General features: G+C 38.0%; 1 protein-coding gene and 1 pseudogene across 1 annotated transcript; both read right to left on the bottom strand.

Annotated features, from left to right (window-relative positions):
• Window positions 1-3,646: 3,646 nt before the first annotated feature.
• Window positions 3,647-4,305, bottom strand: LOC117242222. The gene has a single exon (XM_033508714.1). The coding sequence runs from the start codon at window positions 4,059-4,061 to the stop codon at window positions 3,687-3,689; it is 375 nt and encodes a 124-aa protein (XP_033364605.1). The 5' UTR covers window positions 4,062-4,305; the 3' UTR covers window positions 3,647-3,686.
• Window positions 4,306-4,317: 12 nt separating this feature from the next.
• LOC117242221 lies at window positions 4,318-5,174 on the bottom strand (annotated as a pseudogene).
• Between the last annotated feature and the right edge of the window lie 9,876 nt (window positions 5,175-15,050).

The raw sequence follows: 15,050 nt of genomic DNA, 5'->3' as shown, positions 1-15,050 counted from the left end.
AATTTAATTTTCTACGGTGGTTAGCCACCAATATTTATCTTTATTGTCTTTGAGTGTCTCACTTAAATCTACGGTTGACAATTTATACATAAGTCTTATATTGCTATCCTTATGGTCTATGTCGCTATCGTACAGTATTTTTTATTATTACGTTTCTGCTGTAGTGATAGAATAATGCTAAGTTATTATTGTTTTGGATTAATTTCACGCTATCTAAACAGGTGAAGGATTCCGGGGGGAAATAACCTGTTTTTTGAATGTGTTTATGGTATAACGGGTTTGACTATAGATTGTGGGCGACGATGAAGTTTATGATTATTTTGTGTATCTTTGACCAGTGGTCTGACTAATTTAAGAATGAAGAATCGATATGGATTAATTTGGGCTCTTCGTATAGCTTGTGATTTGCTATATTTGCTAAATTTCAATTCTGGCAATCTATATATTCCTAAACATGCTGTGATGTATTTTCTTTCAATGATTCTTAATTTTTCCGTGGCGTTGACACTTACATTGAAACAGATTTAACGACCATACATTAGAATGGTTGGTCTAATTAGTGTTTTGTAGCAGTGAAGTTTTATTGATCTGTGCGAATCTTTCGAGTAAGGTAGTCTTATGAGGTATAAGAAGAATTTATCTGCTTTCTATAACTGTGTCTTTATGTTGTCGTTGTGATTTAACCCGAAGTTTAGATGGACTCCGAAGCATCTAACTTTGTTTGCATCGGAAAATTTTCCGTTGATATTTTCTGTTGTATGGAAGAATATTTTCGAATTTATTCTCACGTCGTACTTTGCTTTTGAAGTTTTTGAAATATATGGACTGAACGAGATTGTTTCACATTTATGGGTGTAGATTCTTAGCTTCCGTGTTGGAAAGCGTAATTTTCTACTTTCTTGACTAGGTCTTGCAGCTGGATTTTTATTTGTCACGGTTTATTGTTTCTGATGTAATTAACATATCATTTACGAATGCTATTGCTGATTTATTATTTTGATTGCCGTTCTTGTTCATGCCATACATTTATAATAGGACACTAAACATGGATATTGAACAGGATAGGCCGGTTTACCGTGTCTTACTGTAGATCTCGATGCGTTTGGTCCTTTTGCTTGATCCCTCTGAGAGGTAGAAGTATCTATCATTTTCTTTTTAATTTTTCCTTTATTAAACGTTCTTATTTGTTTCTACAAATACTTACATTTTTGTATCATTTGCTAATTACTATAGCATGGGGATTTCTGTGCTATTACCCATAATAAAAAAAAAACAAAATAAATTAAGGAGGGTTTTTAACGTTTTAATTAGAATGTATAGGTGTGTGATTTGTTAATAATTGAGGATGAGTAAGGATAACTATCATCATCATTATCATTATTATTGTTGTTGTTGTTGTTGATGTTGTTATTATTTTCTGTGTCCCTTGGTTCTCCTGTTATTTCTCATTCTTCTATTACGTGTCTCAGGTCTTCTTCTTTCTTTTTACATAGCTTGCATCCTTTTTCTCCCTCTTCTTTCCAGTATTCCCTTGATTTAGTCTCGTTTCCACATCTGAATCTTGCTAATATTTTTCTGTCCTTCCACTTCATCCTCCCTTCTAAGTATTTTGCTAACTCTTCTTTGGCGATTTTTCTATAATGTTTGTCATACTTTGATTCCCTTATCCTTTCCCCCCTCTCTTCTGCTTCTCTCTTTCTCCTTTCTTCTATAATTTGGTCTAGTGTCATCTTTTCTTGCTCTTCTCTTACTTCCATCTGTGTCCCTCCATTTCTCATCCTTTCTAGTCCCTTCTTTCTCTTTCTTGCTCTTTTCCGTTATTAGCCATTTCCCCAGTTTCTCTCTCTTTCCTTTATGCACTTCTTTACTAGTTCCTTTTTTGACTTTATGGCTTTCCCTTCATACCTTGCTGCTCTTCCAAATACTTTTTCTTTGATTTCTGTTAGCTTACATTCTTCTATCGATATATAATTCGGTGTTGTCATATCTAAACCTAAGCTCCATTTCACATATCTTCTTTGTATTCTATCCAGCCTTCCTTCCATGTTCCAGCCTCATACATATGCTCCAAACAGCGCCACGTTCTCTACCAGCGTTCCAAACATCTTCATTCTCCTCTTGTTGTCCTGTTTGGAAATTTTTTCTTCCACGCTCCATGTTTTCTTCATTGCTATTCTTGCTCTCTTTTTCCTGTCTTCTATGTGTTTCTCATCACTACCGTTTTTTCAGTAGTATGTACCCTAGGTATCTTATCTCGTCCACTTCTTCTAATTCTCGTTCTCCCCATTTCCATTTTCTTTGTCTCCTCTTGTTCTTTCGTTTTTTTCGAAAACTACACTCTTGGCCTTTTTCGTGCTCAGTTCCAATTCGGTTTCCTTTAAAAATATTTCGAATCTCTTTAGCATTTCCTTTAGCTTCTCCTCTCTATCAACCATCAGCACAATATCGTCTGCATATGTCAATGACCATACCTTTCTTTCTCCTACCACTATGCCCCCCCCCGACTTGTCCTTTCCTTAATTCTTCTTCCAGCCCCGCCACGTAGATGTTAAATAACGTAGGGCTCAACGGGCATCCTTGTCTGACTCCCCTCACTGTCCAAAATTCTTTTGTGTTGTTATTCTTGATTCTTACCACATTCTTTGTTTCTGCGTATATCTCTTTAATCCTTCTGGTTAAGTTTTCGTTAATCCCCATTTTTCTCATTTTCTCCTCCAATTTCTTTCTGTTTAGCCTGTCGAACGCCGCTTTTAAGTCCGCAAAGCAGGCATGTAGTTTTTCTTTTTCTCTACTCAACTGTTTGTCTATGATATGGTTTATCACAAATACCGCGTCTTTCTTTTCTGAATCCGAATTGGCTCTCTTTCAGTTTGTTTTCAATCTCTGCCTTCAGTCGTTCGTGCAGTATCCCTGCACAGATCTTGTATGCTGTATCCATTAATGTTACTTTTCTGTAACCCTTCCCTGCTCTCTTGTCCCTCTTTTTATATATCGGACATATTTGCTCCTTTTTTCCAATCTTCTGGTATCCCCACCCCATTCCATATTTTCCTTAACAGAGCCCATAACGCTTCACCCACTTCCTTCGGTGCATACTTCCATACTTCATTTTCTAACCCGCCTTCCCCCATTGCTTTCTTCTCCTTCAAGTTTCTTAGTTTGTATATCCTCTTCCTCTTCCTTCTCTATATATTATCTTCTCTCTCCTCCATTATTTTCTCTTCTGCTCGATGCTCCTCTTTTTTCCTGCCCTCTTTGTGCTCTGTTCCTTCTAAAATTTCCATAAAATGATTTTTCCACTCTTCCTCGCTTATTTCATATAATCTTCATCTATTTTCTCTCTTCTTCTTCTATATTTATTTATGTATTTCCACGCTTCTTGTTCTGTTTTGATCTTCTTGATTTTCACCATTTCTTCTTCTTCGTATCTTTCCTTTCTTTGTTTGCACCTCTATTTGAATGCCTTTTTTCCTCCATAAGAGCTTCTCTACTGTATTTTCCTTTCATAAACTTTGTCACCTTCCTTCTCATCTCTCTTTTACACTCTTTTCCTCTCTTTCTATTCCTTATCTTTACTTTCTTCTTTTGCATTGCTTCGTTTATCTTCTTCTTTACATTCGTCCAAGTATTTTTCCACACTTTTGTTTGTCCATTCCCTCTTCTCCTTCTCTTCTTCTTCCTTTTCCTCATTTTTTTGTAATTCCGCCCCCCCCCCCTATTTCTATTTCTAACGGCATGTGGCCTGACTCTGTTCTTTTTCCTATTTTCATGTAAATTATTTCTTCTGTCGCCTCCTGATTGCCAATCACATAGTCTATTAATGAGTTTCCTCTCTCGCCAATATAGGTCCGCTCCTCTCCTTCTTTATCGCTGCCATTGATTATCTTTAGCAGTGTTCTTCCTTCCATGTTTATTGTCTTGTCTTTTGATCGTCTGTTTTTTTCTTTCCCTACGTCCTCGTTTATCGACCCTCCCTCTTCTCCCGTTCTTGCGTTCCAGTCTCCGCCGATGATCACCACTTCCTCTTCTCTTCCGTCTACTCTTTCCTCTATTTTTTCCATGTCCCTTACGTATCTTGATTATAAACCATCATTATCCTATACGTCTTGTAATTGTATATTATTTTTCTTCCAACTATATTATCACTAATTCCTTTATATCCTATTTCTCTTAGGTTTTTATTTATACCCGTTGTTATTCTTCCCTTTGCTCTTCCTTTTTTCCTTACTGTCATTGCTGCCCTGCATTTCCAGTCGAATTCTTTGGGTAGTCTATATTTTAACTTTTCTCTTTTGTCCTTACTTATTAACCCTGCTACATTTCAGAAGCACGTTTTCATCCCCATTGTAGTCCCCCCTCCTGTTCCTCTTTTTTCATTTTCCTTCCCCTCTCTTTCTTTCTTCCTCCAGCCTCTCTTCGTTTTCGTTCCACCTGTACCATTTGTTTTCTATTGTTAGTTTCTTGTATCCTGTCCTTACATATTCGCCTTGTTCCATTCTTTCTCTGGCTACCCTTCTTATGTGTTGCTTCCCATCCCTTTCTTTTTTTGTCAGATCATCGTCCATGTATACACCCTTTTCCCATTTGCTTTTCTCCTTCATTATCCTTATTTTTTCCTCCATTGATTTCATCGTTGCCACTATTATTGTGTTCTTGCCCCCCCCCCACCTTTATCATATGTGCTTTTTCTACTTCTGCCCCTATCCTCATTTTTTCGTTTATGAACTCCTTTACTGTCTCTTCATTGCTTCCTTCGTTCCAGTCCACTCCCTTGATTACTATGTTTCTTCTTCTTTCCTCTCTCTCTCTGCCCTGTCCTGATCCTCTCCAATTCTTCTGATTCTACCCAATAATTCTTTCTTTTCCCATTCCCACTCTCCTTTCTCTCTGTCTGTCTCTCTTTCCCTTCTTTCCCTTCTTTCCCTTTCCTCTTTCATTTCTCTCTTCAGCTCCTCCACTTGCTTTTCCAATATATATATATTTTATTTCCTCGATCATTGCCTCGAATCCTCTTTCCATTTTCTCTATTTTTTCCACCACTGCCTCCATTACTTTCTCTCTGGCTGGTGTCTCTTTTTCTGTCGAGCTGTATTTGTCCAGTGTATTTTTGAAGACTGCTTTACCAGTACTCCTTGGTCTTCCCCTGTTTGTCGCCATCTGCCGTTTCCCTACCTTACTTTGTTTTACCGCGCTTCTAGCCTCCTAACCTCTTCTTTTCTAGTTTTTCTTATTTGTAGCTTTCTCTCGCTCTTGTCTCCTTTTTCGCTTTTCTTTTGCCTTCTCCTCGTATGCTCACTCTTTATTTTCCCTTCTTCATGCCTCTTTATGCTTCCTGTTCCTTTTTCCCTTCACACTTCACTTTTTCCACAGAGATCTCCGTCCGTGTGTTACCCTCGGCCCGAACCGAACCGAAAGCCCAAGTAAGGATTACTATTTTTGGCAAGCGAGTTTATGTAATTGTCCATTTTGTCGTAATATGCTTTAGAGAATTTTGTGTGCACTTAGTATCGATGTTAGTATAGTTGATTGGAAGGTTTCTGTTTTCTTCATATTTGATTTGGCAACCATGCCCCATTTTTGTAGTTCATAAGACCAGGCTGCATATGTCTGATTTAGATTTTCTTGCTACGAGCTACATGGAATTTCTGATTAGATGTAAGTGTTTAGTTTTTTCTTGTATATGTTTCTTCCAGTTCAACTTATGACCCAGATGTAACTCCAGATGTATTTAACGAAAGTTGTCTGTTGGATTTCCTGATTTAACAATTTGTTTGAGTTTGGATCTAAGATAAGGTCACTGCAGCAATGGCTTAATGCGTCAACATGTGACATTTTCACATTCAATTTTGTAAGATCACCCATTGCGCAATGCGTGGGTCGACTGTTTGTTTGCTTAACGTGAGACTTTGTTTAAAGTTTAAACAATGATACTATCTTCAAAACCGTTCACGAAAATAAAACGAGATCGATGATAGGAAGTTCTAATTCGATTCTCGAGGGCAACGAAATTATCAGTGAAGAAGGAAATTTTCAAAATTAATTTTCTTATCTTGAGGAGTAGGTGCTGTCTGGCGCCATTACCTCAGCTGCTCCGGTGGTCGTCGATGTTTTTGTTGGGTTTATTACTTGAACTCGAATATAGTTTACTATCAACTTTTACTTTATTTATCTATTTCGATACAGACTGAAAAATTTACTAACTGGATTAATACCGCAATTACAATGCCCGTTTCTGTCTAAGCGATGAAATGAGGACTTCAAAGATAAAATTTTCTTTTTACTTAGTCGCGGCTCTCTTTTCTTGACCGAAAAACTAAAGACCCCGAAACGCAAAATACTATACAAAATTTTTAAACGCAATGATGAGCGCAATAACGAACGTACTAACAATGAACACAAAGAGTGAACAAAATAATAATGAACCGTTATAACAATGATCACTAAGAATGAATACAAAAATAATGAGCACAATATGGTACGTAAATTATAATGAGCACAAAGAATGATTAAAATAATGCTGAGCGCTGCGCTATGTTGCTGCGCTTATTTATAATGCCACCCCCCACGGAGTGGTGGTCCACTGGGGCTTCACTTCCGTGGGAATCGGGATGTTGCAGTTTGGGTTTCCTGAAATCGTACGTGAGACTGTCTTCTCATATCTATGATTCTTACCTCTGAATGAAAATCGACGCATCATAATAGTGTGATGCTGGTAGTGAATATCTTAAGAGAATCTTAATTAGCCTAGGCCCTGTTTTTAATATTTGATTTCATTCGACTGCATGTGGCCTTCTTTCATCTACTGGCCGTCGGTTTTTCGTAATCGGCACGCAAGCACGTGTTGCCGTACGGGTATATGTGTCGCTATCGAGTTTTACTGCCTCGGCTCCCATTGTTGGCATAACATACGGTCAGCGTTACAGTTACGTAATTATTTCATTCTAACCACTTCTAGTTAATTATGATTGCGACAATAGATCATGGGAGTTGTGGTGTCTTCACAAGAGATACCCTGCTTTCTCCCATGGGTTATTTACATTTTCCATTTCTGCTGCTATATTTTTATTGATTGTAGTATAATTTGACATTAATTGATGTACGGTACAAGGAGAAATGAGAACATTCTCCCATGAGAATATTATATGTTTTACCAGTTTATATTTTTTAAATGTTATATTTTATAAATTATATACATGCAGAAAAGATATGAAAGTTATAGAAGGAAATCTAAATAGAATCTTGTTATATTTTTTATTGATTACTATTAAGGTGTTTTGAAAGCAAAATGATGGCTTATACGCAATATTTTATTGTTTTACTTCTCATTAAATTATGCAAGTAAATCAGTTAGTCAATCAAAGTAAGACTATATATACATTACAAATAACTGTAACGTCTTAAAAATTACAAAATTCATTAATGGATATTGAAACATGGTAACATAATCCTTAGAAAGGTCTGTGAAATATAACACAAGGGTGAGCAGAGAGCAATCGCCGGTATCAACGAATGTCAAAGGATATGCCAAAATAGTAGGTCTTATTAAACGATCTTTTATTAAACGATCAACGCTTTTGCAACGATGTAAACATTTGAAACATCCAACATTGAAACGCTGGATATTTCTCGCCTCTCGCCGTAGAGAAAAGCTATAGAAATTACGAAAGTACGTATGCAGTGTAGGAAGTATCGAAGGAAGGATGTATTTAGTGATGGAAAATAATTTGACTCGAATGCGTTAGATGTTCCTAAGAATCATGCAGTACTAAACCATTATTCAGATAAAAGGAAAGGAGAAGAAAAGTGGAAAGATTAGAAATGATATACTTGCGTTGCGAACTTTGGGACGGAAACGGAAAGAAGATGCGCATGATACGTTTAGAATATGAACATGTTGGGTAGTGGAGAAATGACACTTATAGATATATGGAAGGAAAAAAATAATAACGGATGGATTCTTTCGTTCGTGCACTTAAATCAGATGATCATGTGGTTAGTATGAATTTCTGTAATAACGTCATTGGAAGAAATGGAGTTAATTATTCCTGCGCGATATAAAACGCAGCATACGCCAACCTCCTAATTATGGAAATTTTCATCACTTTATAGACGAATATATTTGTATGATTTTAATGTACAACTATCTCTAAAGAAATTACATGTAGAATTTTAGCATGTTTCTCTTGGCATAAAAATTGTGCAATATGATCAAGCAACAGTGATATAAAATAATATCACGTTGCAGTTTATCTGAACGAAAAAACGAAATATTTACTTGCGTAATATTCACAAATAAAACTATGCAATTACCAGAGATATCGCAATCGATCGAAAATGTTGCACGATTCAAAACAGTTTCTTAAAAAAAGTGGAAAGAAGTGTTGGTTTATTAGATCATGTGAAACAAGAAAGTATTCACATAATGACAACTCCGAGGCTCTACTTCCTAGGATTATAGGATTTGGAGGTGCAGTTCTACCCCAGAAATGCTTGTAGAGCCTCTTCACCTCCCTTGCCTCTGGCGGTTGCCTGCCTGGTTCTAAGTAAGCCAAGTCATTGTTAACAATTACATCGGCCAACATCCTTGGACACATTTTAAAGATCTCCTGACAGCATGCGTTGACCCAAGATGACGGCATGCAGATAGGTTGTGTTCGCGTCGCTTCGTACACTGTCCGTTTGTACAAACAGTACGCCACGAATGTAATCCAGATGTCTTCACGTGGGCATACGCCACCCGCCACCCGCCACCCGCCACGAATGCAAGCATGGTTTTGCAACCCTTGAAAACGCAAAAGCCTGAAAAAGGGGCAGAGTGGTCAACCCCTAAAGATACTAATATAAGCGCTACACCGATAAAGCAAAACAGCCCAGAAATCAAGAAGCGGTCTGATGAAGAGAAGGAGGATACTAAAGAAGAATCGCGGCCTATACCCGACATAAGGGAACGAGCTAGCGATATGGAAAAGAGGGTCCTACCATTCTGCCACGACCCGACCAACAAAGTTAACAAGGGCAAACCGCAACGATAATGCGTTACTTTAAGGATATGGGAGGATTTGTGGAGAATCTCCTGCTCCACAACTGTCATCTAGCCGGAAGGCTAGAACAAGCTAAAAGCTAAGAATAAGGAAACTGCGATATTAAGCGCTGTGAGTAAGTCGCTGGAAGCCAGCAAGCGGCTTAAAACGGCCGTTAAGAAAACAACGAAGATGGCCAGCAATAAAGCGGACAAATGGCGGTAAAACCACCGAGAAATGTGGTTATAATCCGGTTGGAAGTTGAGGATGGTGAAATAAGAACCAGCGGAGAAGCGCGCGACGCGCTATTCACGCTAGTAATCCCCCGTAAAGGGGGAATACAAGTCACAGCAGTTGAAAAAAAATAAGCGACACCGGCCTAATCGTGGAAACGACGAAGGACTGAAGCCGGAAGGACTGAAAGCGTTCACAGAGGATGTACAGAATACACACATAACGTACGGACATTCGGAGAAAAAATAAAATAATCAGATGACTCATGCGAAAAATCGTTCTTCACATAAGCGGATGAATATCTGAAAAATATTCGAAATTCGAACATCTTACACATGTTCGCACATTTATCGAGAAGTGAGTTGTGTATTATACAATTTTCCTAGATGTATATGTTTTTTTGTCACATAAATGTTATTAGGCCAGTTGCTGAACAAGAGCATAAAGATTCATCACTTTGAGCAGAGGCATATGCTTGTACGAGTTTAAAATAATCTTCTTACCATTGAAATCTATCCATAGTTACGCTATAAATTATAATACAATTTGTATATTGTATTTGTATTCAACAGTACATCTCAACTGAACAAATGTATTGCGTAACAACTATTTATCACTAAAGCGAAGATGTCTAACCCAATCGAATTTTATTGTCAATGTTAGTATTATTTTAGAAATGATATAAATAGTAAAAATGAAAAGTAAACAACTTTTAATTCTCTGATAATTTAATAAGAGGAGCATCTAACGCTCCTTTTCTCTCGATCTGTTTAGCAATAATTTTATTCACTAATTTTTCGAGAGCTTCAAATATGATCTCACTGCGCTCAAGACTGTCAATAGACAACGTGCAGAGAAAACTTTGATGCCTCATCTGTGAAATGCTGTCAAAAAGGCTTTAAGTGAAAACATACATACATGCCTGTATGAAAACTGCAACTGCTCACGAATACAATTTCGACTCGGATTTGAGAATCCTATAAGATATCATTTTAAACTATACTAAATATATAGAGTACGCTGTCCCGCGTATCCTGAAGATATCTTTAAAATGACGGTCCTACCAAATTAAATTCAGACTGTTTTCTGAAACTGCTTAATCAAATGATGCATTGATTTATTTTTATAGTAGTAAATCTGGGCATCAGAAATTTGCTCCGTCCATTTGAAAGTCCATCGAACTCGGTCTATTTATCACCGTTACGAAACATATATACTCTAGTAGGAACATTCCTAACACGATAATGCTTAGAGGAAAGCACGCCAGAATCGCTGTCTCTCAAATCCATTCAATGAATAAGAGACGAATGAAGATGCGTATTATAGTTATATGCAAGTATCCGTAAAGTGGTGTGAGACGTTCGAACAGGTTTGTTCGATGAAAATCAGCTACATACTCTGTTCCGGGTGAAGAAATGAGCCGCAAGTGGAAAAGGGTGAAAAGGGAAGGGGAAATAAGGAGAATACAAAGAGTTGATGAATGTAAGGAATGGAAGCTGAATCTCAAAATAAAGAACAAAAAAAAACAAGCTACTTACGATAACACGATTGCTAGTCATCTGTTCTCGATGACGATTGCCTATACCACCGCCCTTGTTGAATATTTTAGCAGTTCTAGTATATTTGAGCATATTGTATTTATATTTCGATGCACACTACCTCTTCGACCATTTATTTCCGTGATTATGACTGAGGAACAAACAGAAGATACTTATCGTAAATGAAATTTAAGCAAGAAGGAACTTTTTGCGATGTTAACTCCAAATGAGAAAATATGTATATATCAGTATGGATCATGACCTGCCTATTTTTACATTAAATGTTTTGAAAAGTTGTATTTCAAAGCATGGCATGGTTTTCGTCGAAGGAAATCGTTTCGTGGAAGGAAATAGTTTCAAATAGTGAAAGAGCAAAATTATATAACTCTGAAAGAATAATATAATTTAACATGAAAATATTAAAAAACTGAGTACATCGAAATATAATAGATATTTTACAAGGGAAGTAAAAATATAGGTAAATAAATATAAGTAAAAAAGTATAAGAAATCATTTATTTTTTCTAAAATATATTCTGTATGGCGCGTGCTATCATTTTGTTATCTCAAATTTATCTTCTATTTATATTTCTTTACATAATTTTCACAATATATTTATGAATTAGATGTATTTTCATAACCTACTACTAGCGTTCTACTAGCGAGTTTTCGCATGCTCAATGAGATATTGAGTAGTATAGGAAGTGCATAAACATATATTTTTTATGTATCTTCAAACACGAACTAGAATATCGAGCATGTTATCATTTTCCTGTGGATTGTAAAATGATCAACCGTGGTTGATAAATTAACAAATTGTAAAAATTTGTCGATTTGTAGTACGAGTGCGGAGTGCGAGTAGTAACGATAGTGAACACACAATTGAATACCCAAACGACAAACTCCTGAGCTTTATACTTATTTTTACGTGGGTCCAAACTTTATCGATTCGATATAGGCTCCGACCGCTCTGGGTTATTTAAAATATATGTCGGGTTAAGATTGGAATTTTGGGCGCGTGACAACTCTTCGCGTGGACTAGCCAATGTATGTCCCATTGTATCGGCACCTCCGAGGTAACCTCACACGTGGCTAGGCCCGCTCTCGAGGCCGCATGCCGCCACAATCACACTTCGCGGAAAACCCATACAACCACTCGTCAGACCTCCGTTAGGCAAAACGTTTATCTCGTGACCGTGGCTACGTTCGGCGACCAATTGTCACCTTGAAGCCAATCTCGCTATCACTAATTTTAAACAATTACAGCTATAATAAAATCTAGGCTAAAGTACTAGAGGATGTTCCGAAAATTTCCAAGGAAAGGCTTCGGCTTTCCTTTCATCTCCGACATATAGGTAGAGAAATAGGAAAGGATAGGGGAAGACGTTTGGATATAGTGGATTTGAAGTACAATTTCATTCGCAAAATATAGCGAACCAAGAAAGAACCGTGGAAAGATTTGGACATTTGTGCGCTTCGTGTGACGCTGGAGAGAAGAAAAGAAAAAAGAAACGAGAGGGAAGAGACCAAAAGAATGAAAAATAAAACCTTTCTTCACAAAAGACAGAAAAGATTCACTATGCATATTATTCGCTTCGCCTTATCGTTATCCACGTACGCACGCACGCACGCACGCACATTCACGGTTTCACCTTATACACTTGTTGTGTACTATCGTATCATTTTACCGACCAGTAGCGGTTGAAAATCCTATGTACTGTCTACCTCTCACTCGGTCGCAGATACATCGTTGAAGCCAGTTTAGACTCTAGCTCTGTTTAGACTCTAGGATATCGCGTGGGAATATACGCGCTTTTTCTCATACCTATAGAAATGTTAACTCAAATTTGGCGAAATTACTTATAATATTTATATTGATATTTATTTGATCTATTAGAATCGTTTTTAGATGAATATTTATATAATATTCCATAATCCATACAATGATTTTCCTCAAGCAAATAATAATTTAATATTTTTTTAAAAGTGTGATATCGTCCAAAACAGTCCCTTCTGTGTAATGGAACATTGCAAAATTTACAGACAAAACATATTCTACTTCTTTTCTTTTTTAATTGTGCAAATTCTACATTGGGGTTTTGGGGCTTTTTTACTCCGACGACTAGACACTATATTTATAAATTTATGTTTTCCGAAATTTGATAGTCTTTGTGGGTGATCTAGTCTGGATGATCTGCTTGTCAGCTCATAAGTGTTTGCTGTACTAGATATTTCTTCGTCGTTTTCCTTTGATCCACAATCTTCTATCCACGAAATTATCACTTTTTGCAAGAAATTTTTTATATGTATTCTTATTCTATGGCCCATAATCATTCCCGTTGGGGCCCCGGGAGCATCTCCTTTCGTCCCCTCGTAGTGGTGATCCCCACCGCTTGCCCTTCACCGTCGTTACTTCTGAGGTGATGGGCGTGATAGGTGTTGAAGGAACACTCGAATATGTTTAACAATAAATATTTATTAACAAAATATATTCGGTGAGTATACTTGACGTAAAACTCGCGGTTATTAATTTCGGTTCGCGGTTCGCGATTACAAGTTCGAACTCGGGTAGATTCGGGTAGATACGATTCGATATGCGCTACGAGTTCGGACGATGATTGCCTGAGATGTCGAGCAACTCGGATCAGTGATTGCTGCCAACTATCAACTATCAATTCGGACAGGCGTCTCGCGACTGACTTTCCGTCACGATGATGCTGGATAGGAAAAACTATGATGGGGTGTGTCTAAGGATACGAGATCATCGGATTCGTTTAGGAAAGCGTTGGTTCGGAAAGTGAGGGAAGTGGACGTCGTTGTTAATTGGCTAAATTTTGAGTTGGTGGTTGGAAAAGGATACTAACCATCCTTGAGAGAAAGATGCTAGTAGGAAGCGTCGTACGTGAGAAAAGCAGATTTCCCGTATCTTCCCGTAGTAGGTGGTAGATTTAGGGACTATTGGGATAAAGACTGTTTGTCCGTTTGAAGGACCTTAATTAACAAAATCCTAAGATTTGTAGCGGGCCCTTAGGTTAACTGAAAATATTCTGTAAGAATGTATCGGCATCTGGCAATCATCTTGTCTTGTATAGGGTCTTTGTGTAACGAGCCACGGGACAGAAACCGTTGGAAAGTTTGCTGTCGAGTGTCGCTACACTTCCTTCTGTTACTGCCCTCTTAGTACACATTCCTTGGTCAGCCGTTCCACCGTCTTCTGGAGACGACTGACCTCACTCTCCAGAAAGCGCACCCTCCTCCGCAGATATGCGCTGTCCGCGTGTTCATGTCCGTGAATCGGTTAGCTGTCCTTCTCGGTCCCTTCTCTTTCATCCGATTCCATCTTTATATCCTCTTTCCGCGCGTCGTCGCCGCCAACGGCACCGTCGCGGATGCAGAGACGGCAGAGATCGGCCATTGTTGAGGCGACGGCGGAGGTGGTGGTGATGTCACGTAAAATAACAAAATAAAAAAGGAATTTGAGGTGAAAAATAAAAAAAGAAAACTTTATTTTTTTTTCTAACATCAATACACTTTACAATCTACCTCCGAACTCTAGGCGTGACTTTCTAAGACTGACTCTTATGATTTTACTTTCGATCGGATCCGATTACTTTCTTTTGTCATCCCTCAACATCCTCACCGTCCATGCATTTGTTAGGCGTCCGCGATCGTTGCCACCTGCTCTTTCTTCTAGAATCCTCGGTGGAAGGACCGTTGGGATGTTGATGGTTCATTAGGCTCTTCAGCGATATACATTGTCGCCGAGTGCCGCCACATCTTTATCTCTATCGTCAGTCCGTCGGATTTGAAGTATGCCGGTCGTGACAGTGACCACGTGCGCCGTTGGAGTTCAGCGCTGGACGCTTTCGCCCTCCATGAGGCCAACCTTGACCCAGTAATCTTCCGGTATGATCGCTTGCCGAGCGCGTTCACAACGGTCGAAGAGGAAGAACACGATGACATTTCGTCGTCGAATTGTTGCAAAAATTCCAACTCTGCGTTATTTGTAAAAATCTGTTTCTGCTTATTACTTGCGAGAAGAATGGAGTTTCCATACATGGATCAGTTGACCAATAGTCGTAGAGGGCATTCATTTTTACTTGTCTCGTTAGAACTGCTAGGCCTAAAAATTTCTTTATTTCTGTTCATTTCTTTGTTTTTGATGTAATTTTGTATTTATCTATAACTTAATAATGATACCTATTCGGTCCTCTCACCAGATACTCATTAAAAGAGTCATTTCCAATGAATAAATTTGC

The sequence above is a fragment of the Bombus vosnesenskii genome, unplaced genomic scaffold (assembly GCF_011952255.1).
Source record: "Bombus vosnesenskii isolate JDL3184/JDL3185 unplaced genomic scaffold, Bvos_JDL3184-5_v1.1 scf7180000016271, whole genome shotgun sequence".
Classification (NCBI taxonomy): Eukaryota; Metazoa; Arthropoda; class Insecta; order Hymenoptera; family Apidae; genus Bombus; species Bombus vosnesenskii.
Note: the sequence above shows the minus strand (reverse complement) of the source record. Positions and strands in the feature narration are given on the sequence as shown.